Source organism: Carcharhinus amblyrhynchos, unplaced genomic scaffold (genome assembly GCF_965287045.1).
Source record: "Carcharhinus amblyrhynchos unplaced genomic scaffold, sCarAmb.v2.hapA scaffold_61, whole genome shotgun sequence".
Taxonomy (NCBI): Eukaryota; Metazoa; Chordata; class Chondrichthyes; order Carcharhiniformes; family Carcharhinidae; genus Carcharhinus; species Carcharhinus amblyrhynchos.
Genome location: NW_027649801.1, coordinates 902255 through 928408, shown reverse-complemented (window position 1 = coordinate 928408; position 26154 = coordinate 902255). Strand labels below are relative to the sequence as shown.

Sequence of the window (26154 nt, the reverse complement as noted above, 5' to 3'; positions counted from 1 at the left end):
CATGATGGGCCAAAGGGCCTCTTTTCATGTTATTAAACTAAATGAAGATAAAATCTGTTATGATCCAGGCCAGAATCTCTAAGGTGTTTTATGAAGATGGCCTAGACCCTTAGTTTTTACCTTTGAATTTGGCACAGATGTCTCACTCCAGGTAACTGCCGCACCTAGGGAGCTTTTATCAAACACAGAACACAGTTAAACTATAATAAGAAAAATCAGCATGCTTTTACCAAATACAAGAGGACAACCATAATATTATCAGCTTATTAGCTAACTATACTGTCCCAAATCAAACAGTCCTCACAAACATCTTAGGACAGACATATATGTCCTAGGCTTAGCACAGAAAGCAAGTATGCTCACATGATACTGTTTTGTTTTTGCAGCTTTGTAACACCTGTTGTGAATTAGTCCTTTGGATGTTGAATGAAAATGCTGAGGCTTTACAGTCTTGGATCTTTCTGCACACCTCGAAAGGGAGATAGAGACACTGGTTCCCTCTAGCTTCTAGCTAGCAAACCACTGACAGCACAATTTTCAACACCAGGGAGAGAGAGACAAAATACTGCTTTCAGTCTGCAGTCCAAACAGCTCCTGACTCAAAATGAAACTAAAACCTTGGATTTTTCCTGTTGGGGGGGAAGAAACCTGTCCATAGGGAGCACCTCACTTGTCAATCATGTTCCACGCAACAGTTCCAAAAGGGTCATAAAACTCTAGGACACTGAATTAACCTAGATTAAAAATAAACAAGATGCTCATTATATGGCTACAGTAACAATTAGAGGACACTGGGTACATACATTACGATAACAATAAAACACTTGGGTCTGTTTGGAAAAACCCACACAAGAGACATGATTAAAATGCACTTTTTAATGGCACAGTATTGTCACAAATCCCTGATAATTATTACATTGTCTTTGTTACAAGCTATAATAATTTCTTACTTAACGCTCTGTCCAACAATTTAACTACTGTTGGCGGAGTATAAAGCACACCCATGAGCATTCTCTGTTTCTTGTTCCTAATCTACACCTATTCTGATTCTACTTCCTGATTTTCTGAGCAAGTTTTACTATTATCCTTGGGTCATCCTTCACAGTCACCCTCTTTTGAACAAAGGTTCAAAATATTTTCTTTATTCATTCATAAGATGTGTGCTTCACTGGCATGGTCAATGCTGATCCCCAAGCAGATTTTGATACATCTCAGTGCCTTCATTAGCTATTTAAAAGGGAGTTAAGAATTAACCACATTGCTATGAGGCTAGGATCACATGTAGGCTAGACTAGGGACATAGGAATGGGAGTAGACTATTCAGCCCATCGTATCTACTCTGCTGTTTAATTTGATCATGACTGATCGTCTACCTCACTACCACCTTCCTGCATTATTCCCATATCCCTTGATGTCATTGGTTTCCAGAAACCTACCAATACTAATTGAGCTTCGGCAACCCTCTGAGGCAGAGAATTCCTAAGATTCACCACGCTCTGAGTGAATAATTCTTCCTCATCTCAGTTTTAATGGTCTTCCCCTTATTGTTTCCCCTGGTTCAAGACTTACCAGCCAGGAGAAGTATCTTATCTGCATCCACCCTGTCATGCCCTGGAATAATTTTGTAAGTTTCAATGAGATCACCTCAAACTCAAGGGAGTACAGACCCAGTCACTTCAATCTCTCCTTCGTAAGACAATCCTACAAAGCCAGGGATTAATCTGGTTAACCTCTGTTGTGCTCCCTCTATGGAAAGTATGGGCAGAATTTTATGAGAAAATTTTTAAGTGTTCAGCTTATGTGAAAATAGGAGAGTTTCAGATCTGTTGTTTGAGCGACTCTTTATTCCCAATCTTACGCACTTAGTGCCTGAAATAATGGGCTGGTTCGTTTCCAGGCACTAGAGGCAGTAAGTGGGGCTTAATTTGTCAGCCAGCTTGCTCTAGAAAGAGTGAGAGAGATCTGTCAGGCCTCTGCTGCCATAGCCAGCCTCAAATAACCTCCATCCCTGGCCAAGCTATCATGGCTGATCGCAAGGCCCACACCACCCGGACCGATTGCACCAGCCCCACTGATTGCCTGCAGAGTAGAAGCACCCTGCCCCCCACTGATCACACCTGCAGAGTGCACAGCAGGTCCCAGTGCTAACACTGCCCACTTGGCATGCCAAGGTGTCAGGCTGGCACTGCCCAAGGGGCATCCCCTCTTTCCCTCAACCTCCCCAGGGGGACCTCAATAGCCTCCAGTTCTCCTGGCGAGTCCATAAACGCAAGTGAGCCCAGACGATTGAGTCCTGGGCTCACTAAACACGTGCTAATGAGGATTAGAACAAATTTACATCATATATTGAGCTTCTTGCTGGAAATGGGAGAGAGGCTGATCACACTGGAAATCCGGTGCCGGTAAAATCACGAGAGCTGTGAAATCGGGCACGATCCTGATATCTCGGCTCTCAGGCGATTTTTACTGGCAAGGCGAGCCAGGGAAAATCACAGCCTATATTCTTCCTTGGCTAAGATGATCAAAGCTATACATAATACTCTTGATGAGGTTTTTAAGTCTATTTATTAGTATCACAAGTAGACTTAGATTAACACTGCAATGAAGTTACTGTGAAAATCCCCTATTCGCCTCATTCCAGCACCTGTTCAGGTACGCTGAGGGAGAATTTAGCGTGGCCAATGCACCTAACCAGCATGTCTTTTGGACTGTGGGAGGAAACCAGAGCACCCGAAGAAAACCCACGCAGGCTCGGGGAGAATGTGCAGACTCCACACAGACAGTCACCCAAGCTGGGAATTGAACCCGGGTCCCTGATCCTGTTACACAGCATTAATAACCATTGGGCCACCTGGTCTCACAAAGATTCTATATAACTGCAGCAAACATCTTTATTCCAGTCCTTAATTCCCTTCACAGTGAAGACCAACATACCATTTGCCTTGCTAATTGTTTGCTGAACTTAAAAGCTAGCTTTAACATCAACACTTCCCAACCTTTCACCACTAAGAAATACTCTGCCCTCATACTTCTCTACCAAAGTGAATAACTTCTCTCTTATTCACATCCTATTCTATCAGCCGCATTCTACCCCATTCAATTTGCATGTCCAAGTCTTCTTGAAGCCTCCTTGCATCCTTCTCACAACTTAAGTTCCCATCCAGTTTGGTGTCATCAGCAAATTTGGAAATATTACAATTGGTCCCCACATCTAAGTCATTTATATAGATTGCGAGCAAAGAACAGTTCAGCACAGGAACAGGCCCTTTGGCCCTCCAAGCCTTTGCCAACCGTGCTGTCGGCCTAAACTAAAACCATATGCACTTAGAGTCTGCATCCTTCTATTCCCATCCTATTCATTAATTTGTCTAGTTGCCTTAAATGCCGCTATCGTAGCTAGCACAGATCCTTGCAGTACCCCATTAGTAACAGCAAGCAATCCTGAGAATGATCTGTCTTTTCCTGTGGGGGCGCGTTGACCTGCCAGCTCCAAACCAGTTTTGCTAAAAGAATGCTTGGTGTCAGGATCAGGGCTGGGAAACCAGCATGGGGCCAAGTGCCAGGAATTGTCAGGCAACATTCACTTCACTTCCCACCAGGGCAAGGCCAAAAACCTCAGCCTGATAACTCTGTTTCTCTTTCTAAGGATGCTGCAGAGCAAATGAGCATTTCCAGCAATTTTTTCTGTTTATTTTAGATTTCTAGCATCTGCTGTTTTTGCATTTGCATCATTGAGGACAAGATTAGGTATAGAGCCTAGGTGGTTGAATAATCTGCTGGCACTCATAGTAAAAGCTTGCCTGTGAAAAATCATTACTTGGACAAGGATCGGAGCCCAACAAAGAATCAGCACCTTTGTGAAAGGAAATAACAGAGCATTCTTTGTGTTATTCCAGTGGTGATGTACTGGAGATTTTGACTGAAATGTGAAGAAGACTACAGCAAATAGTTCACAGGTCATAGTACACGCTGTCAATTTCTGTACCAGCCATTTGTACATGATTGCTGCCGAATGCCACAGTGCTTCACCAGAGGCAGTGAAAATGTCAGATTTTCATTCAGAATGATAACATATGCCCTGCTTGTAATCTGATTAAATGGGCAATGGTTGACAATCTTCTAACTGGTGGAAGAATCAGAACATTCATATTCCATATCAAGCTGACATCTCAAACAAGTAACCTAGATTTACATCACTGCACTGGTTGTAGGTAATGAAAATAGATTTGCCAAAGAGTATTTTTTCATGAGAACTTTACCCTTTTAATTCCAACCTCCTCCACACCATCCCCATGGTGCCTCACCCCCCCCCCCTTCACCGTGCTGCCCCCCCCACCCCCAAACAACACTCTGTCTGACCCAATATAACACTGCAGTGAGTGTACAACTCATTTCCATTGCCTCAAGATTTTTGCCGTAATCTCAATTCTTCCTGACCAGGAAGTCCCAGTACATTTGTTGACCTTTACAAAAACAAAATAAAAACACGATGTGAACATTGTGTAAACTCAGAATGGATGTTCCGAGCTTTGAAACCAATTGGCATTCAATAACTGTTTATAAAGGCACCTAATCCTCGGATGAGATTTCTGTCCAGTAACTTTGTCTTGTGCATTGATTATTCTGTGTGTTGAACACTTTGATGAAGCATTCATTACACGGACACTATCTTGCTGAGGAAACAAATGAGCTATCAAGTGAGCTACTGACACAGCAAAGTGGTTTCACAGGGATTCTTAGTGATGAGTTAGTGAGTTCATCACTGGGCCCTGCATTGTAATTACTAAAGTAAGAGAAAGTTATCGCGTATGAAGGGAGTCTGATTGGACAAGATTTAACATCTCATTGAACACTGCCAACTCTGCAGCGCCTCTTCTGCGCAGATCTTACAGTGCAGAAGAGACCCTTCAGCCCATCGAGTCTGTACCAACATAGAAACATAGAAGATAGGAACAGGAGGAGGCCATTTGGCCCTTCAACCTGCTCTACCATTCATTACGATCATTGCTGATCATCCAATTCAATCGCCTAATCCTGCTTTCTCCCTGAAAGGTTGGATCCCATTCACCCCAATGCTATACCCAGCCGCATCTTGAATGCATTCAATGTTTTAGCATCAACTATTTCTTGTGGTAATGAATTCCACAGGCTCACCACTCTTTGGGTGAAGAAATTTCTCCTCATGTCTGTCCTAAATGGTCTACCCTGAATCCTCAGATTTGACCCCTGGTTCTGGACACCCCCAGCATTGGGAACATTCTTTCTGCATCTACCCTGTCTAGTCCTGTTAGAATTTTATAAATCTCTGTGCGATTCCCCCCTCATTCGTCTGAACTTCAGTGAAAACAATCTTAACCTAATCAATCTTTCCTCATATATCAGTCCCACCATCCCTGGAATCAGCCTGGTAAATCTTCGCTGCACTCCATCGAGAACAAGAACATCCTTCCTCAGAAAAGGAGACCAAAACTGCACACAATACTCTAGGTGTGGCCTCACCAAGGCCCTGTATAATTGCAATAACACATATTTGAAACTCTGGCAATGAAGGCCAACATACCATTTGCCGCCTTTACCGTCCACTGCATCTGCATGCTTACCTTTAGTGATTGGTGCACAAGGACACCCAGGTCCCACTGCACACTCCCCTCTCCCAATTTACAGCCATTCAGATAGGAATCTGCCTTCTTGTTTCCAAAGTGAATAACTTCATTTTTATCCAAATTATACTGCATCTGCCCTTGGTTTGCCCACTCACCCAACCTGTCCAGATCATTCTGAAGGATCTCTGCATCCTTGTCACATTTCGCCCGACCACCCAACTTGGTATCATCTGCAAACTTTGAGATGCTGCATTTTGTTCCCCCATCCAAATCATTAATATATATTGTGAATAGCTGAGGTCCCAGCACCGATCCCTATGGCACCCCACTAGTGACTGCCTGCCAAGGACACATAATACCGACCATTTGTTTCCTCTCTGCCAACCAGTTTTTTATCCATCGCAGTACATTTCCCCCAATCCCATGCACTTTAATCTTGCACAATAATTTCTCATGCGGGACTTTGTCAAATGTTCAGATGAGGCCACAGCTGGAGTATTGTGTGCGGTTTTGGGCGCCATACTTACGCAAGGATATTTTGGCCTTGGAGGGAGTGCAGAGGAGGTTTACTAGGCTGATGCCGGAGTTGAGGGGGTTGAGCTATGAGGAGAGGCTGAATAAACTAGGATTGTACTCATTAGAGTTTAGAAGAATGAGGGGAGATCTCATTGAGACGTATAAGATGATGAATGGGATGGATAGGATAGAGGTGGAGAGACTCTTCCCGCTCAGAAAGGACAGTAGGACTAGGGGGCACAGCCTCAAGATAAAGGGAGGGCGGTTTAGAACGGAGTTGAGGAGGAACTTCTTCACTCAAAGGGTGGTGAACCTCTGGAATTCTCTGCCCGTTGAAGTGGTGGAGGCTACCTCGCTAAATATTTTTAAGACGTGGGTTGATGGCTTTTTGATAAGAGAGGGGATTAAGGGTTATGGGGAGAGGGCGGGAATGTGGAACTGAGCCACGACAGATCAGCCATGATCTTATTGAATGGCGGGGCAGGCTCGAAGGGCCAGATGGCCTACTCCTGCTCCTATTTCTTATGTTCTTATGAAAAATATCTGTTCTACTTACCTAATCCCATTTATCAACTTTCCAGCACTTGGCCCATAGCCTCAAATAGTATGATATGCCAATGCTCATCCAGGTATTTTTTAAAGGATGCAAGGCAATCTGCCTCCACCAGCTACCCAGGCAGTGTATTCCAGAACCGTCACTACCCTCTGGATAAATATTTTTCCTCACATCCTCCCAAACTTCTTGCCCTCACCTCGAACTTGTGCCCTCTCGTAACTGACCTTTCAATCAAGGGCAAAAACTGTTCCCTGTCCTCAAAAGTCTGATGGCAGCAGGGAAGAAGCTGTTTTTGAGTCAGTTGGTACGTGTCCTTAGACTTGTACATTTTTTCCCAATGGAAGAAGATAGAAGAGAGTATGTCTGAGAGATGTGGGATCCTGGATTATGCTGGCTGCTTTTCCAAAGCAGTGGGAAGTATCGACAGTGTCAATGGATGGGAGGCTGGTTTGAGTGATGGACTGGGTTTTGTTCATGACCTTTGTATTTTATTGCAGTCTTGGACAGAGCATGAGCCATACCAAGCTGTGTGCTACAACCAAAAAAATGGTTTCTATGGTGCATCTGTAGAAGTTTGTGAGAGTCATAGCAGATGTGCCAAATTTTTCTTAGTCTGCTGAGAAAATAGAGGCGTTGGTGGGCTTTCTTAACTATAGCATCTGCATGGAGGGACTAGGACAGGTTATTGTTGATCTAGACACCAAGAAACTTGAAGCTCTCAATCATTTCTACTTTGGCCCCATTGATGTAGAGTGGGGCATATTCTGCACTACGCTTCCTGAAGTCAATGACTCTCTCCTTCGTTTTGTTGACATTGAGCCATGAAGCCTCTGGTTCTGATGATTTTTGGTCTGCTTCAGAATGGTCACTTCAATGGAGTTGGTGGCTTTGTCATATGATGGGGAACCACTGCGATGGCAACAGAATGCATTTGGCCTTAATTGGGGCCTTAAACATACTATTTGGCTGCCCACACCATTCAGTGAACAACTGATCTGGATCTCAGCCCACTGCTGGAAAACTTCCTTGGTGTTTGAAATGCATTAAAGGCCTTACGGGTGATGACGATATCCCTGAATGAATAAAGAAAATCAAGAGAAGGAGTGAAAACTGACAAGAGAATGGAAAGAATCTTCTGTGATGTGAAATAACCTTCATAAGTTCTCAATTGCAATAGTGGAATGTACGTTGACAACTGTACATCATTTCATACAGTTTGTTCTGTAGTAAATATTCTAACCATTTTCAACACATATTACAAAGTGCACTCTAACCTTCCACAACAACATGAACAATCTGTCCCTTAAGAGTTACAGTGCCCACACAAATGAAAAGTTTCTTTGTGGTTATGCCTAATTAGACAAAAGCACAATATCAACATCCTGGAGTTTACCATTGACCAGAACTGAACTGGGCTAGCTATGTAAATACCAAAGCACCAAGAAAAGTGAGAGGCTGAGAACTCTGCAGACAGTAACTCACCACCTGACTGCCCATAGCTTGTCCACCATCAACAAGGCACAAGTCAGGAGTATGATGTAATCTCCACTTGCATGAATGTGTGCAGCTCCAACGACACTCAAAGTTTGACACCATCCAGGACAAAACAGCCAGTTAATTGACACACCATCTACAAACATTCAATCCCTCCGCCACCAACGCGCAGTAGCAGTAATGTGTATCATCTGATGGTTCAATATTTTCTATGCACGTGTCTGGGAAAGTAAACAATAATGATGAAAAACCAGTCATCAATCCACTTTACCACTATCTTCATACAAGCACATAAGGAGTCGATTACCTATCCTTCAAGCCTGCTTCACATTCAATAAAATCATGGCTGATCTTCTATGTCATCTCCACTTATCCACACTATCCCCATATAATTTAAGTCATTGGCACCCAAAAATATGTTCAGCTCTGCCTTGAATGTACCCAATGATTTGTACCTAAAACATTCTCCAAAAATGACTTTGCATTTGCAAAGGTTTTAGAATGGGTTTCATGGTGGCACAGTGGTTAGTACTATTGCCTCACAGCACTAGAGAGCCTGGTTCGATTCTGGCCTTGGGTGACATTCTGTGTGGAGTTTGCACGTTCTCCCCATGTCTGCGTGGGTTTTGTCAGGATGCTTCAGTTTCCTCCCACAGTCTGAAAGACATGTTGGTTAGGTGCATTTGGCCATGCTAAATTCTCCCTCAGTGTTACCCAAACAACCGCCAGAGTGTGGCAACTAGGGGATTTTCACAGTAACTTCATTGCAGTAGGAATATAAGACCACTTGTGAAGCGATTAAATAACTTAAACTATTTGGTCAGACTCAGAAATAAGCACCCATTAGGTAACAATCCTTTTAGATGTTTAACTATAAAAATTCCAGTAACATTACCACGAATCGAACATGCTGTTGCTGGGAGAAAGGTTATTTCAGTGCTTCTCACCCACTCCACTCTGCTGTGGGAATTCAAGAGGCTTCTAAGCATCACTCTGCTATGTGAAAACAGACACTTTTCTGGTTTAGCTGGGTGGCTGCTTCACTTTGCCTCTTGACAGCTCCATTCCCAGGACAGATTGTCACCCTCAGATGTCACATCACCAGCCCCAAACACACCCCTCAACAATTCTCATTAGGTATCTTTTCACCTTTCATCCTTGACCCCGTTGTGCTTACTGCTCTTTAAAATTTAACATTTCCAGAATGCAAAATCTTTCACTTGATCTCTATTATCCCCATTTTCAGGTCGAATAAAGTGTGATAATTTCTCGTTATTTACAGAACCATAGAATCCCTACAGTGCAGAAGTAGGTCACTCGGTCCATCAAGTTTGCACCAACCCTCCAAAACAGCATCCCACCAAGGCTCACCCCTGTACTATCCCCATAATCCCATGCATTTATCATGGATAATCCACCTAGCCTACACATATTTGGACATTAAGGGGAAATTTAGCATGGCTGATTCACCTAACCTGCACATTTTTGGACAGTGGTCGGAAGCCAGAGAACCCAGAGAAAACCCACACACACATGAGGAGAATGTGCAAACTCCACATAGAATGTCACCCAAGACTAGAATCGAACCTGGGTCCATAGCACTGTGAGGCAATAGTACTCACCACTGTGTCCCCATGCCACTCACTATGAAACCTTTGCAAGCTGTAAAGGTATTTTTAACGCAGCTAAAAATCCAAACACTGGCTTATTTCCAAATGCAAACTTCTGTCCAACGTTTATTTAGTTATAGAAAATTAACCTGACAAACTATGCCTTTAACACCTACGTTCCTTTCAGCTCTCCAACCATACCAGACAATCAGTCCCTGGCTGAATTAATTATATTCACAAACAGACCCACAAGACCGATTCACAGAATAACATAATAGACGGAAATATTAATGACACCACACTCCACTTTACTGTCTGCACCCCCATTACTCTTGATATCTCTTGTAGATGAAAAAAATCTGTGTAACTCAGTCTTGAATATATTCAGTGACACAGCCTCCACTGCTCTCAGTGGAAGAGAATTCCGAAGACTAATGACATTCTGGGAGATGAAATTCTTCCTCATCTTCATCTTAAAACGGAGATCCCTCAATTGGCTGAGTTACACCGATTTTTTTATCTACAAGGAATATCTAGAGTAATGGAGGTGCAGACAGGAAAGTGGACTGTGACAGAAGATGGTGTCATTAATATTTCTGTCTATTGTGTTATTCTGTGAGTCGGGCTTGTGGGTCTGTGTGTGAATATGATTTAATTAAGCTGGCGACTGATTGTTCAAGTAGGGTTGGAGATCGGGAAGGAATGGAGATGTTAAAGGCACACGTTTGAAGTAAAACGTCTGGCGAATTTTCTATAAGTAAATAAACTGTGCCACTTTTTATAGATCCCCCTACGTGGGGAAACATCCTCTCAGCCTCTACCCTCAACTCTCTCAAGCCCCCTCAGAATCTTACATGTTTCAACAAGATCACCTCTCATTCTTCTATACTCCACCGAACCTTGAAAATTACAACCAATGCCTCTCAAAGCAATCTCTGCAGCCACCTCCATTGAGACTCTAGGGTGCAGGCCATCAGGTCCAGGGGATTTGTCAGCCATGATTCTTTTTAGTTCTCCCCTCCCTCGCTTTTTTCTCTGGATTGTCTACAAGAATGACTGGAAATTTGTGTAAGGAGTGTAACACCCTGGTGTGATGAGAATACCTGTGTTCGACACAGAACTCCATTCACATATGGATAAAGTGATGAACATGGGTGTATGATCATGGTGATCATTACCGATATAAAGGACTGAGCTCAAAAGAGAGCCCTTTTGTCTCGTTTGAAAGAGATTTGCAGTCATTCACCAGTGTTCAACAGCTAAGCTAAATTTCAGGGACATCAAATTTTATGAATTCAAGAACGTTTGTGAATTACTTGAGAAGCTAGATCCCATCTTGAGAAACTGCAACTGCAACCCTACCAGACAGTGTATTGCAAACATCCAAAGGCAGTTACCAGGAATCAAATCACCTGTCTATGCTCTTGGTCAGAAGAATGTTTTGTATTTTGGGCCCTGCATTAATGTACTCCATTATAAAGTGGCAGAGTATGATTCTCATTCTCTCCTACACCGCATCCACTACCAGACTGAGAGAGTGACTAAGTACAGGCCAAACTACTCCTTTAGCAAGCAGATTAGATGGTTAACTGCCATTCCTCAGTGACACAGGAAAGGCAGAGACAAAATAAAGATGAGGTAGAATTAATGCACCTTTTCTGACAGTATATGATCGGTCGATTAGCACAGGGCACTGGTGATACATAATCAGAATCAGTGGCCTCACTGGTTCTGGGTAAATTAACTGGAAGTCAGGGACATGCTTTCCCTGTTCTCGTTTACACACTCCATTACCTCCACACAGTTCAATTGAAAACGTGACTAATGATGTGCATTCATTGTGATATTGATTCTGCTAAATCTGTATTTACTGAGTCTGCCTCTTGTGTTTAACACAAAGACACTGAAGTTTTATTTAAAATGTAGCTCCAGTTCCATTTATAACTTAGGACTTGGTTATTTTGCAGTGTCCTGTATCTTTTTTTATTGTCATCTGTTCTTTTCTTGCAGGCACAAGGTGAAGTTGAACAGACATTTATTGTAGAAGTCTTGTCAGGCTGTTTACATTACAGGCCACTGCTTGATGTGGTAGTGAATGAATATTATGTACGAGATGGAAGGACCTCCCTGCGGTCGGAAAGTAATCTGTATGTGGGTAAGGAAACTGCTAGCCATTTGTTCAAAGTCATATCTCACTTCTGGGGCTTCGAGAGAAATCTAGATGATTACAGGCCAGTGAGCCTTATATCAGTGGTAGGGAAATTATTGGACAGTGTTCTAATAGACAGGATTTACTCCCTCTTGGAAATAAGAGGAAGTATTAGTGAGAGGCAACATGGTTTTGTGAAGGGGAGGTTGTATCTCACTGACTTGATCGAGCTTTTCGAGGAAGTGACAAAGATGATTGATGAGGGTAGGGCAGTGGATGTTGTCTACTGTAAAGCCTTTGACAAGGTGCCTCATGGCAGACTGGTACAGAAAATGAAATTGCACGGGATTAGAGGTGAGCTGGCAAGATGGATACAGAGCTGGCTTGGTCATAGAAGACAGAGAGTAGCAGTGGAAGGGTGCATTTCTGAATGGAGGGCTGTGACTAATGGCGTTCTTCAGGGATCAGTGCTGGGACCTTTGCTATTTGTAATATATATAAATGATTTGGAGGAAAATGTAATGGTTTGATTAATAAGCTTGCGGTCGACACAAAGATTGGTGGAATTGTGGATGGTGATGAGGACCGTCAGATACAGCAGAATATAGGTCGGTTGGAGCCTTGGATGGAGAGATGGCAGATGGAGTTTAATCCGGACAAATGTGAGGTAATGCATTTTGGAAATGTACAGTAAATGGCTGAACCCTTAAGCGTGTTGATAGGCAGAAAGATGTGGGTGTACAGATATACTTTTGCTGAGCACTGTGAAAGATCACTTTGAAGGTTCCTCCATTGTCCCACCATATAGTTTTTGCTCCCAGTCTATCTTAGCCAACTTCTTCCTCATCCCTTTATAGTCTCCTCTGTTTAAGCGCAAGACACTGGTCTTGGATTTTACCTTCTCACGCTCCATCTGCATTTTAAATTCAGCCATACTATAATCGCTTCTTCCAAGAGGATCCCTAACTGCAAGATCGTTAATTATTCCTGTCTTATTACACAGGACCAGATCTAGAATAGCTTCCTCTCTTGTTGGTTCCATTACATACTGTTCAAAGAAGCTATCGCAGATACATTTTATGAACTGCTCCTCAAATCTGCCTTGACCGACCTGATTTGACCAATTGATATGTAGATTAAAATCCCCCTGATAATAGCTGTACCAATTTTGCCAGTTTAACATTTAGGTTAACTCACAGCAACAATGACAATTCCAAGAGAAATAAAAGAGAGAAAAGGAAAGGGGAACTACTTACCAGTCACCAGTCAATCATTCAGCTGCTGGCTGTGACGTCATGGTTTAATTTCTTTCTACATCCAAATCAGAGCCAAACTTGATCCCCTTTTCACTCAGCGCTTACAAGGCTGGTTTTTACCGAAGTCCTGAGACATTGGTTACATAGAACATAGAAAGTATAGCACTGTACAGGCCCTTCAGCCTTCGATGTTGTGCCGAGCTATATCCAAACCCAAGATCAAGCTATCCCACTCACTATCATTCTGTTGTGTTCCACATGCCTATCCAGTAACCGCTTGAAAGTTCCTAAAGTGTCCGACTCCACTGTCACAGCAGTATTAAATCATTGATTTTCCTCCCTACCAAACCAGTGGAACTGGAGCTAATTGACACCAACTTAAACATTATCAGCTAACTTGGCCAACATGAGGCTTGGGCCTGGGCCATCCCTGGACTGCATTGCTCAGCTACTCACCTGAAATTATTATTGTTTCTACACTAATAACTGACATGCTTTGTTCTGTTCCAGTTATATGTTATCTTGCTACCTTTCGGCTGAAAGAGCTGGGCCTGAAACAATTCACCAAGATTATCAATTCACAGCCTGTGAAGAAGATGCGCCAAGTGAGCAAGGCATTTTTTCATTCCTGGAAACACAAACTTCAGTATTATATTTAAACAGTGGGTTTGTTCAGTAATTCCATGATTTTTCCACAGTTCCTTCGATTCTACTTTGATAGCTTGAACCTCACCTCATGGATCAAGGATGAATGGTGCCAATTATATGATGTAGCGTATGTAAATCAGAAGCTGATTGATCCTCTGCTGAGGTAATTGGTTGAATTTAAGATTCTTTTCCTTTATTACGCATATTCTGTTGACTGAGTTGAATATTGACAATGTACACCCAACATTAATGTTTTAAATAGATGTCCCAGTCCCTACCTTGCAGAAGACCTCAGCCCTTTCATCAACCACACAAGATCCTACACACCCTCACTCTGTTCTTTGGCCTAAAAGCACCTTAGACTTAAAGCCATGTTTAATTTCAACAGCTGCAAATTGATCAATTTTGTGCCTTTCTGCATGGACAAAACATGTCAATACTTGAGGCATTAGTACAGGCACACAACATTGGCACTGGTAATATTTGCTCTTCAGTATTATAGGGGTGGCACAGTGGTTAGCACTACTGCCTCACAGCGCCTGAGATGCAGGTTCGATTCCCGGCTTGGGTCACTGTCTGTGTGGAGTTTGCAGTGTTCTCCCTGTGTCTATGTGGGTTTTCTCCGGGTGCTCCAGTTTCCTCCGACAGTCCAAAGACATGTAGGTTAGGTGCATTGGCCGTGCTAAATTCTCCCTCAGTGAACCAGAACAGGAACTGGAGTGTGATGATTCGGGGATTTTCACAATAACTTCATTGCAGTGTTCATGTAAGCCTACTTGTGACACTAATAAATAAACTAAACCTTTACTGGGATACATTGGGTGACTATGTTCTTCTCTGGTTAACACAAGCAACAAGTCTGACAACACCAGGTTTTAGTCCAACCGATTTATTTGATAATAGACTCACAAGCTTTCGGGGTTAGCCCCTTCGTCAGGTGAATGGAGAGTTCTGGCCTCAGACAGAGCATATAAAGCACAGACAGTTTAGAGATTACTGATTAGAATGCGAATCCTTACACCTAACCTGCTGTTCAAGACCTGAAGTGGCTGACAATGTGACTGGAAGGAGCACTGAGCACAGGTTACAGAGATGTGTATTGTCTCCAGACAGTACAGTAAGTGAGGTTTTGCAAACCCAGGCAAGTCACGGGGGTTACAGATAGTGCGACATGAACCCAAGATCCCTGTTGAGACCGTCCTCATGTGTGCGGAACTTGGCTATCAGAGACTTCTCCAAGGCGGCCTTCACGACACATGACAGCGCAGAGTCGCTGAACAGAGACTGATAGCCAAGTTCCGCACACATGAGGACGGTCTCAACAGGGATCTTGGGTTCATGTCGCACTATCTGTAACCCCCGTGACTTGCCTGGGTTTGCAAAACCTCACATACTGTACTGTCTGGAGACAATACACATCTCTGTAACCTGTGATCAGTGCTCCTTCCACTCACATTGTAAGCCACTTCAGGTCTTGAACAGCAGGTTAGGTGTAAGGATTCGCATTCTAATCAGTAATCTCTAAACTGTCTGTGCTTTATATGCTCTGTCTGAGGCCAGAACTCTCCATTCACCTGACGAAGAGGGAAACCTCGAAAGCTTGTGAGTCTATTATCAAATAAATCGGTTGGACTAAAACCTGGTGTTGTCAGACTTTTTACTGTGTTTACGCCAGTCCAACGCCAGCATACCCACATCATAACACAAGCAAGCCTGACAAAGCCCAGTGTTTCTGGAACAGAACTATTGGAATAGCCTTTGTAGCACAAGACTGAGGGACAGAACCCAACTTATTTCTTTGAATTTAATCCCATTATATGAAATACTTCGGAAAAAAAACTGAAGTTATGCTTACAATTCAGTGCAAGTACAGTACAAGTAACAGGGAATGTGTTATTCTGTCCACACCAGGAAACAATTAAACCGTTCAGTGGTCGATTTTGCATTTCTGGTGGGACATTATAACATTGTCAGTCCAAATTAAACCACATTGGAATATAAAGATAAAATACAGAAATACACAACCATCATCTATCTATAAGAGAAAAGACAGATTCATGTTTTGAGTATCAGCCCTTTGTCTGGATTAGAAATGGCAAATCCACAAATAAGAACAAAGCAAACATAAGAACATAAGAACATAAGAAATAGGAGCAGAAGTAGGCCATCTGGCCCTTCGAGCCTGCCCCGCCATTCAATAAGATCATGGCTGATCTGTCGTGGCTCAGTTCCACTTTCCCGCCCTCTCCCCATAACCCTTAATCCCTTCTCTTATCAAAAACCCATCAACCCGCTTCTTAAAAATATTTAGCGAGGCAGCCTCCACCACTTCAACGGGCAGAGAATTCCAGAGATTCACCACCCTTTGAGTGAAGAAGTTCCTCCTCAACTCCGTTCTGAACCGCCCCCCCTTTATCTTGAGGCTGTGCCCCCTAGTCCTACTGTCTTTTTTGAGCGGGAAGAGTCTTTCCACCTCTATCCTATCCATCCCATTCATCATCTTATACGTCTCAATGAGATCTCCCCTCATTCTTCTAAACTCTAACGAGTACAAGCCTAGTTTATTCAGCCTCTCCTCATAGCTCAACCCCCTCAACTCCGGTATCAGCCTAGTAAACCTCCTCTGCACTCCCTCCAAGGCCAAAATATCCTTGCGCAGGTGCGGCGCCCAAAACTGCACACAGTACTCCAGCTGCGGCCTCACCAATGCCCTATACAGCTGCAGCAAGACCTCCCTACTTTTATATTCAAACATAGGAGAAGACAGTGTGCAAAAGAGTCAGGAATCGATGTTGGGACAGGGACAAGGGCAAAGTGGGTGTCAACATTAACTTTTCAGTAGCTGGGGCAAAACAAGGGATCAGCTGGCTACCCACTGTAAAATCTGACTTATTTTATATTGTGCTCAGTTAGAATATAAGAACATAAGAAATAGGAGCAGGAGTAGGCCATCTAGCCCTTCGAGCCTGCCCCGCCATTCAATAAGATCATGGCTGATCTGTCATGTCTCAGTTCCACATTCCTGCCCTCTCCCCATAACCCTTAATCCCCTCTCTTATCAAAAACAGTTGTGGAGAGTGAAAAGTTCAGGGGGGTGATTTTCCCAGGGGGCGGGGAGACTTAAGCGGAGGCGCTGTCAGCTCCGTGCCAGAAATCAGTCCGGAGTTGTATAAATCATGTTAAAGGCCATTTTAATATAATTAGAATTATAAACTCACTACAGTGCAGAATGAGGCAATTCGGCCCATTGTCCTGCACCAACAACAATTCCACCCATAACCCCAAGTATTTACCCTACTTGTCTCCCTGACACAAGGAGTAAATTAGCATGGCCAATCAACATAACATGCACATCTTTGGACTGTGGGAGGAAACCCATGCAGACACAAGGAGAATCTGCAAGCTCCACACAGTCACCCAAGCCAGGAATCAAACACAGTGCTAACCACTGTGCCACCGTGAAGCTGGGGCTGAAGTCTCCGTGCCAGTAAGTGCCTTGTGTTCCGACCCCCCCACCCCCCCCCCAAGTGTTTGACTCCAGTGGGATTTACAATAGCTCCCCACTAGTGGAGCACTGGTGACTCGACCCCGCTGGAGTGAAAAGGGGCCATGGAGACCCCCCTAGGAGGAGGTTGCCCCTGGGATTGCCTGCCTGGCAGTGCCAGTCTGTCCCCTGACCAAAAATTGGGCAGTACCAAGCGGGCAGGGTCTATTGGGGAGGGGAGGGGACAGGCTTCTGGGTGAGAGATACCACCAGTCACTCTGCACTCAAGCTTGGCCACAGAGGGAGGGTGTCCAGTGATCAGAGCTAGACATCAGGGTGTGGGGGAGGATTGAGACTGGCTGGGTGGGGAGGCTGGCCCGGCCACATCAGAGAGACCACTGATCCATGGGCCGGAAAGATGGAGGAGGGCAGGGGAGTTGCACAGCCAGTGACGTGGGGTTGTGGGGCTGGCCAGTGATCAGGTGACCAGCAGTGTGGGACTACTGTGCATGCGCCGATCTCCATTACAACAGTTTGGTACATGCACAGTGTTGTGCTGCCAGAATCTCCAGTGGGGATAGGCCCCGCACAGCTTTTTAATGAGAAACACATTGTGCAGTGCACAGAGTGTGGGAGATTCATTTTGAAAATCCTGCTGAGAAAACCAGTGTGACTTATTCCAGTTTTTACACAAATGCGGCACATAGAAATGTTTTGGGTGAATCCCACCCCAGATATTACTCCCACTATTTCCAGTCATAGATTAATTGGCTGAGCACCTTGGGGTGCTTTCCTGCTCTAAACCAGTATTGGTATTAACTTTCTGCTATTTGAAAGAACCTACAGAGATTTGATGGGCCAAACAGTTCTGAATTATTATGTGGTTCCATGAGTTCATCATTTACTCTGTTCTCTCACTTATGTCTTTTTGTTGAAGTTGGCTACCGGATATCAGCAACCTCATTGATTACTTATCCAAATTACTGGTTCATAAGATTCCCAAAAAAAAGGAGAGCCAGCCTGTAACAGTGCCAAAGGAGTTTAACATCACCAAGCCGAAACCACAATCCATTCCAATGCCTGAGGAAATCCCTCTGCTGCAAGTCCAGAGAAAGGTGAGTCTGCTGGCTTCTCATCCATCTTCACTGACGAGTGGCATAGGAGAGAGAAAAGTCAAGAGTGTACTCTAACTGCTTTGCTAAATCCTGCCCTTCTATCCTTTTCCAAAAATGCTGGCTCCTTCTCAGGCCGTACAAAGCCTTTGGGTGCCTTGGCCAATTGGCCTTGATGATAAATGTTGACCAGGTTTTAAAATCATTGCAGAACCCAACACTGTCTTCACCACATAAGGCACCTCCAAGTAATCTTACGCTCTTCCTGCCCAAACTCAGAGACATTGAAACAAATTATAGGGTTCCTATCAACTCCAGCTAAGATGATCCAACTCAGTATAGGCCAGGGATTAAACTGGAACTTGTCTCATCATTTTGGTTGTGATGCCCTCCCATCTATTCAGTATTTTACGACAGTTAGGGTCATGTTCAGTGAAACTATCATGATGAACTATAACAACAAGATGTTGGGAAGTCTTGCTAAAGTTGCACAAGACATTGGTAAGGCCAAACTTGGAATACTTTGTACAGCTCTGATTACCCTATCATAGAAAGGATATTATTAAACTGGAAAGAGTGCAGAAAAGATTTACTAGGATGCTACTGGGACTTGATGGTTTATGTTATAAGGAGAGGCTGGATAGACTGGGACTTTTTTCTTTGGAATAGAGGAGGCTGAGGGGTGGTCTTATAGAGGTCTATAAAATAATGAGGGGCACAGATCAGCTAGATAGTCAATATCTTTTCCCAAAGGTAGGGGACTCTAAAACTAGAGGGCATAGGTTTAAGGTGAGAGGGGAAAGATACAAAAAGGGTCCAGAGGGGCAATTTTTTCCACACAGAGGGTGGTGAGTATCTGGAACAAGCTGCCAGAAATAGTAGTAGAGGCGGGCACAATTTCCTCTTTTAAAAAGCACTTAGACAGTTACATGGATAAGATGGATATAGAGGGATATGGGTCAAATGAAGCTTAGGTGTTTAAAGAAAAAAAGCGGCATCCACAAGTTGGGCCAAAGGGCCTGTTTCCATGCTGTAAACTTCTACGATTCTATGACTCTATGTATTAAGGAGCAAATGGCTACCATGGGTCAAAAGTAAAAGTACCTGTGAGAATAGGAACTGGGACTGAATTGGTTTGCAGATGATGTTTTAAAAAAAAATCATCAGTCTAGACTCGTGTTCCTCTCAGATCACCTGACTTGAAAGGAAAAAGGCATAATAAATGGCAATATCTTCTCCAGGTCTCCCTCCAAATGGACCCTCAGCTAGCCCTATCAGAGGACAATGTGATTGAAGTTGGCAAGAGACTCTTTCCACTTGTTTTAATCAGGATTCAAATCTTGTACCCCTGGAGGATGCTCTGTAAGCCCAGAGGACATGGGGGACAGGGTAGTAAGCCAGAGACACAGGTCTTTGGCCCCTTTCCTCTCCCTTACTCCTGCAAGCTGAAGTTATTGCAAAGTTATTCAGAAGCCAGAGGATTGCAAAAGTATCCTCTGTAAACTCTGTATCAATCCTCTGTAAGACAAAGGATTGGGCAAGTTCTAAAAAACCAACAAAGGATGACCAAAGAAAAGAGGGAAAAGATAAATTTTGACTGTAAACAAACAATTATTATAAAAACAGATGGTGAAGATTTTAAATATATAGGGAAGAAAGGTCAAAGTGAAATTAGCCCCTTAGTGACTGGGAAAATAATAATGGGGAACCAGGAAATTGCAGAGGAGCTAAATAAATACTTTGCATCAGTCTTCAACAGTAGAAGATACTAATAACATTCCAAAAATTCTAAATAATCAAGTAGCAAAAGTGGGTTGGGGGGGTTTGGGGGGCTGGTGGTGGTGGGGAGATAAGTGCAATAACTATCACCAGAGAAAGTAATAGGACTAAAAGCTGATAAGTCCCTTGGACTTGATTGGTTGCATCCAAGGATATTAAAGGAAGCAGCTACAGAAATAATGGATGCATTGATAATAATCTTCCAAGGATCTTTAGATTTTGGAAATGTCCCAAAGGATTGGAAAACTGCCAATATAACTCTTAGCAGTGTTGAGGAGCAGAAGGACCTTGGGGTCCGTGTCCATAGGACTCTTAAATCAGCCTCGCAGGTGGAAGATGTGGTCAAGAAGGTGTATGGTGTACTCGCCTTCATTAATCGAGGGATTGAGTTTAGGAGTCAGGAGGTAATGCTACAACTTTATAAGACCCTTGTCAGACCCCACTTGGAGCACTGTGCGCAATTCTGGTCACCTCACTACAGGAAGGATGTGGAAGCTATTGAGAGGGTGCAGAGGAGATTTACAAGGATGTTGCCTGGATTGGGAGGTATGCCTTATGAAGATATTACTGATATGAAGACTATTACTTACGTGGCGAAAAACTGCAGCAGGCGACGGTGCAGAGGGACCTCGGGGTCCTTGTGCATGAGTCGCAAAAACCCAGCTTGCAGGTGCAGCAGGTGGTCAGGAAGGCGAATGGGATGCTGGCCTTCATAGCGAGGGGGATTGAATATAAAAGTAGGGAGGTCTTGCTGCAGCTGTATAGGGCATTGGTGAGGCCGCAGCTGGAGTACTGTGTGCAGTTTTGGGCGCCGCACCTGCGCAAGGATATTTTGGCCCTGGAGGGAGTGCAGAGGAGGTTTACTAGGCTGATACCGGAGTTGAGGGGATTGAGCTATGAGGAGAGGCTGAATAAACTGGGCTTGTACTCGTTAGAGCTTAGAAGAATGAGGGGAGATCTCATTGAGACGTATAAGATGATGAATGGGATGGATAGGATAGAGGTGGAGAGACTCTTCCCGCTCAAAAAAGACAGTAGGACTAGGGGGCACAGCCTCAAGATAAAGGGGAGGCGGTTTAGAACGGAGTTGAGGAGGAACTTCTTCACTCAAAGGGTGGTGAATCTCTGGAATTCTCTGCCCGTTGAAGTGGTGGAGGCTGCCTCGCTAAATATTTTTAAGAAGCGGGTTGATGGGTTCTTGATAAGAGAGGGGATTAAGGGTTATGGGGAGAGGGCGGGAAAGTGGAACTGAGCCACAACAGATCAGCCATGATCTTATTGAATGGCGGGGCAGGCTCGAAGGGCTAGATGGCCTACTCCTGCTCCTATTTCTTATGTTCTTATGTTCTTATGTTCTTATTAAGATAGGTTGAGGGAGCTAGGTCTCTTCTCCCTGGAGAGACGAAGGTTGAGAGGCGACCTGATAGAGGTTTATAAGATGTTGAGAGGAATAGATAGGGTGGATTCTCGGAGGCTATTTCCCAGGGCTGAAATGGTCGCTACAAGAGGACACAGGTTTAAGGTGCTGGGGAGCAAGTACAGAGATGTCAGGGGTAATTTTTTCACTTAGAGGCTGGCGAATGAGTGAAATCGGCTGCCGTCGGTGGTGGTAGAGGCGAACTTGCTGGGGCCTCTTAAAAGACTTCTGGATGAGTATATGGGATTTAATGGGATTGGGAGTTACAGATAGTTCTGTGGCCTTGTAAATCACAAAAAATGGAATGCAAATGGAATGTTGGCCTTTATTTCAAAGGGAATGGAACTATACAAGGTGCTAGTTAGACCACACGTGGAATACTGTGAACAGCTTTGGTTCCTTTGTCTCAGGAAAGATATACTGGCATTGGAGGCAGTCCAGAGAAGGTTCACATGGTTGATCCCTGAAATGGAGGGATTTTCTTATGAGGAGAGGTTGAATAGGTTGGGCCTGTACTCACTGGAGTTCAGAAGAATAAGAGGAAATCTTATTGGATCATATCAGATTTTCAGGGGGCTTGACAGAGTAAATGCTGAGAGGCTGTTTCCCCTTATGGGAGAGTCTGGAACAAGACAGTATAATCTCAGAGTGAGGGGTCACCCATTTAAGGCAGAGATGAGGAGGAATTTCTTCTCGGAGGGGAGTGAATCTGTGGAATTCTTTGCTGCAGAGAGCTGTAGAGGCTGGGTTGCTACGTATGTTCAAGGCCGAGATAGATATTTTTAGTCAGAAAGGGAATCAAGCGTTATGGAAATAAAGTGGGAAAGTGGAAGTGAGATGATATCAGATCAGTTATGACCTCATTGAATGATGGAGAGTTGATGGGCTGAAGGGCCTACTTCTGCTCCTATGTCTTATGATTTAAGGTAAATATCCAGCCCAAATCTCCGGAGCTGAATCTGAAGTTGTACAAGTCATGCTGCACCTGAACTATTGCATACAGTTCTCATCATCATCTCAGAAAGGCAATGGGCAGAAAGTGGGGTTGAGGCCAAGGTCAGACAGCCATGATCTTATTGAATGGTAGAGCAGGCTCAAAAGGCCGCATGGACTTTTTCCACTCTATTTCTTATGTTCATAAAAGGAAGTCACCTATTTCCTACTGGCATCATAGAGAGTGACAAGTCTGATTCCGACTGTTAGAGTGAAGAGCTGTGAAGAACAACTTAATAAACCAGTCATGTTCTTCAGCTTAAGAAGAGATATCTCAATGGGGACATTACGGAGATATACGAGATCCATAAAACGGCTAGAGAAAACAAACTTTATTTCACAGGCTGTTGCAACATGACAGGGATGCACAGGTTCATGGTTCTGAAGGGCAAAGCTAAGACAGAGGCTGGGTAATAATTCTTCACACAGAAGGTGATCAGCAGCTGGTCCATGTTGCCGGGAAGGATGATCAAGGCCAGACAAATCAAATTAATTTAACAAGACATGCGTTCTTTTCATTGGGGGTTTGGCCATGTTGGTATTATCAAAGAATGAGATCAAACTACTTGAAAGGTCTAACTGATCCATATGTATCTCACAGTTTATATGCATGACCTCATATGTCACAGGGTCCTTGATTATACTCAGATAATGTTCGCTCATCACAGACATCATTTTTACTGAAGTTACAACAGTTTTTTTTTTACAGGGTTCATAGGAGTCAAGATATGGATGTGATTAATCTTTCTTGATGATATTCACACAATAGGGGAGACTTTCCACTGGATCCTGTAGTCACAAACCAAGAAAAATCTTCATTGTAGTGTTAGAAAAGATCAGATGGGTTCATTTTATGAGTGCAGTATTTCTGTGCCTAGGCGGTGCAGTGTGCCTGTGTTCAGACCAAGGAAAATGTCCCCTAATGTCTTTTGCAACAGTCATGGTCATAGCAAAACTAACTTAATTCTCGAAAAAAAAGCATCAAATACAACTGGAATATAATGGTGGGAAAAGAGGGAGGTGCTATGAGAAGCATAACTGAACAGGATTCAGCGTCACCTCTCATCCAGCACCGATTCAAATATGAAACGCACTAATTCATGAAGCCATTGATGTGGGATTCTGATTGCGGGGAGGAAGGGGGCCATGATTGGTCTGGGTGATGGGGTTGCGGGGGGAGAAGGGGGTCATTAATGTTGTGGGGGTGGGACAATATCTGTGGGGGCCAGGGGGAAGCTTTAACCGGCCCAGGAGCAATGTGGCAGGGGAGTGTTTTTCTATTTTTTTTAACTGCTCGTGCGCAGTTGAAGGCTCCGATCAGAGCTACAGCGTTTCAGGTGCAATAAGTCCCGCTCACAAGCTTCTGCAGCACGATTCAGAATCACTGCTATTTTTTCAGGTAGAGTGCGTAACGGGGTGCCAGAGAACGGGTCTAAAAGTTGGATTTGAAACATTCCCAGTTTGAAGTCCGCCCAGCACTTGGAATCAAACTGGTGAAATAGAGCCCAGATTTATTTTGCCAGTTACACACGTACAAACATGAACAGGAAACATGTACAAACAGGATGGTTCACACCTGAACCAGAGGGGCACCAATATCCTGGGAGGGAAATTTGCTATGGCTCTTTGGCGGGGGGTGGAGTTTAAACTAATTTGTTAGGGGGATGGAAAAATGAGCTGTAGTCCAAAAGCCAGTGTTGAGGTTTGTGAGGTACTGAGGAAGGTATCAAGGTCGCAGGAGTGTACAGGCAGACAGGATGGTGGGTTGAAGTGTATCTACTTCAATTAAAGGAGCATCAGGAATAAGGCAGGTGAACATGGAGCGTGGATTGGTACTTGGGACTACGATGTTATGGCCATTACGGAGACATGGTTAAAACAGGGACAGGAAGAGTTGTTGGCAGTTCCAGGGTATAGACGTTTCAGTAAGAGTAGAGAAGGCGGTAAAAGAGGTGGAGGAGTAGCATTGTTAATCAAGGATAGTTTAACGGCTGCTGGAAGGCATTTCGAGGGAGATCTGCCTACTGAGGTAATATGGGCTGAAGTTAGAAATAGGAAAGGATCGATCACGTTGTTAGCAGTTTTCTATCGGCCCTCAAACAGTAATAGAGATCTGGAGGAGGAAATGATAAAGCAGATTATGGATAGGTGTGGAGGTCACAGGGTAGTTATCATGGGTGACTTTAACTTTCCAAATATTGATTGGAACCTTTATAGATCAAGTAGTTCAGATGGGACACTTCTTGTACAGTGTGTGCGGGAGGATTTCCTGACACAATATGTGGATAAGCCGAAAAGAGGTGGGGCCACATTGGACTTGGTACTGGGTAATGAACCGGGCCAAGTGTTAGATTTGTTTTTGAGAGAACACTTTGGAGATTGTGATCACAATCCAGTGTCCTTCATTATTGCAATGGAGAGGGATAGGGTCACATGGCAGGGCAAGGTTTATAATTGGGTCGGGCGTAATTATGATGCAGTTAGGCAAGAATTAGGGAGCATTAGATGGGAACAGAAACTCTCAGCTATTGGCACAAATGAAAAGTGGAGCTTTTTCAAGGAACAAATACTGCGTGTCCTTGATAGGTATGTCCCTGGCAGGCAGGGGGAAAATGGCCAAGTGAGGAACCATGGTTCACAAAGGAGGTTGAATGTCTTGTTAAGAAGAAAAAGGAAGCATATCTAAGGATGAGAAAACAAGGTTCAGTTGGGTCGCTTGAGGGTTACAAGGTAGCTAGGAATGAGTTAAAAAAAGGGCTTAGGAGAGCTTGGAGTGGCATGAGAAGTCCTTGGCAGGTCGGATCAAGAAAAACCCCGAGGCTTTTTACTCATATGAGAAATAAAAGAATGACCAGGGTGAGGTTAGGGCCAGTCAAGGATAGTAGTGGGAACTTGTGCATGGAGTCAGAAGAGATAGGAGAGGCATTGAATGAATACTTTTCTTCAGTGTTCACTAAGGAGAGGGACCATGTTTTTGAGGATGAGAATGTGATACAGGCTGATAGGATGGAGGAGGTAGATGTTCTGAGGGAAGATGTGTCAGCGGTTTTGAAAAACCTGAGGGTGGATAAGTCCCCTGGGCCAGAAGGGATACATCCTAGGATACTTTGGGAGGCAAGGGATGAGATTGCGGCGCCTTTAGCTTTGATCTTTGGATCCTCACTGTCCACGGGGATTGTGCCAAAGGACTGGAGAGTGGCGAATGTTATTCCTTTCTTCAAGATAGGAAATAGGAATGACCCTGGTAATTATAGCCCAGTTAGTCTTACTTTGGTGGTCGGTAAGTTAATGGAAAGGGTCCTGAGAGATAGGACTTATGACCATTTAGAAAGATGCAGCTTAATCCAGGATAGTCAGCACAGTTTCGTGAAAGATAAGTCCTGCCTCACAAATTTGATTGAATTCTTTGAGGAGGTAACTAAGTGTGTAGATGAAGGTAGAGCAGCTGCTGTTGTATACATGGATTTTAGTAAGGCGTTTGATAAGGTTCCCCATGGTAGGCTCATGAACAAAGTAAGGAGGTGTGGGATAGAGGGA

General features: G+C 43.9%; 1 protein-coding gene across 2 annotated transcripts in view; it reads left to right on the top strand.

The window, feature by feature from the left end:
• Nucleotides 1-26154, top strand: part of cfap99 (cilia and flagella associated protein 99) — a 154477-nt gene that overhangs the window by 40822 nt on the left and 87501 nt on the right. Inside the window, exons 3-6 of one of the 2 annotated variants that reach the window (XM_080182517.1) lie at nucleotides 11790-11934; nucleotides 13695-13789; nucleotides 13883-13995; nucleotides 18254-18431. In XM_080182517.1, coding sequence (XP_080038643.1) covers nucleotides 11790-11934; nucleotides 13695-13789; nucleotides 13883-13995; nucleotides 18254-18431 — 531 coding nt within the window. Of the gene's footprint in view, nucleotides 1-11789; nucleotides 11935-13694; nucleotides 13790-13860; nucleotides 13996-18253; nucleotides 18432-26154 lie in introns of those variants that run through there. The other variant, XM_080182519.1, reaches the window with a different exon arrangement.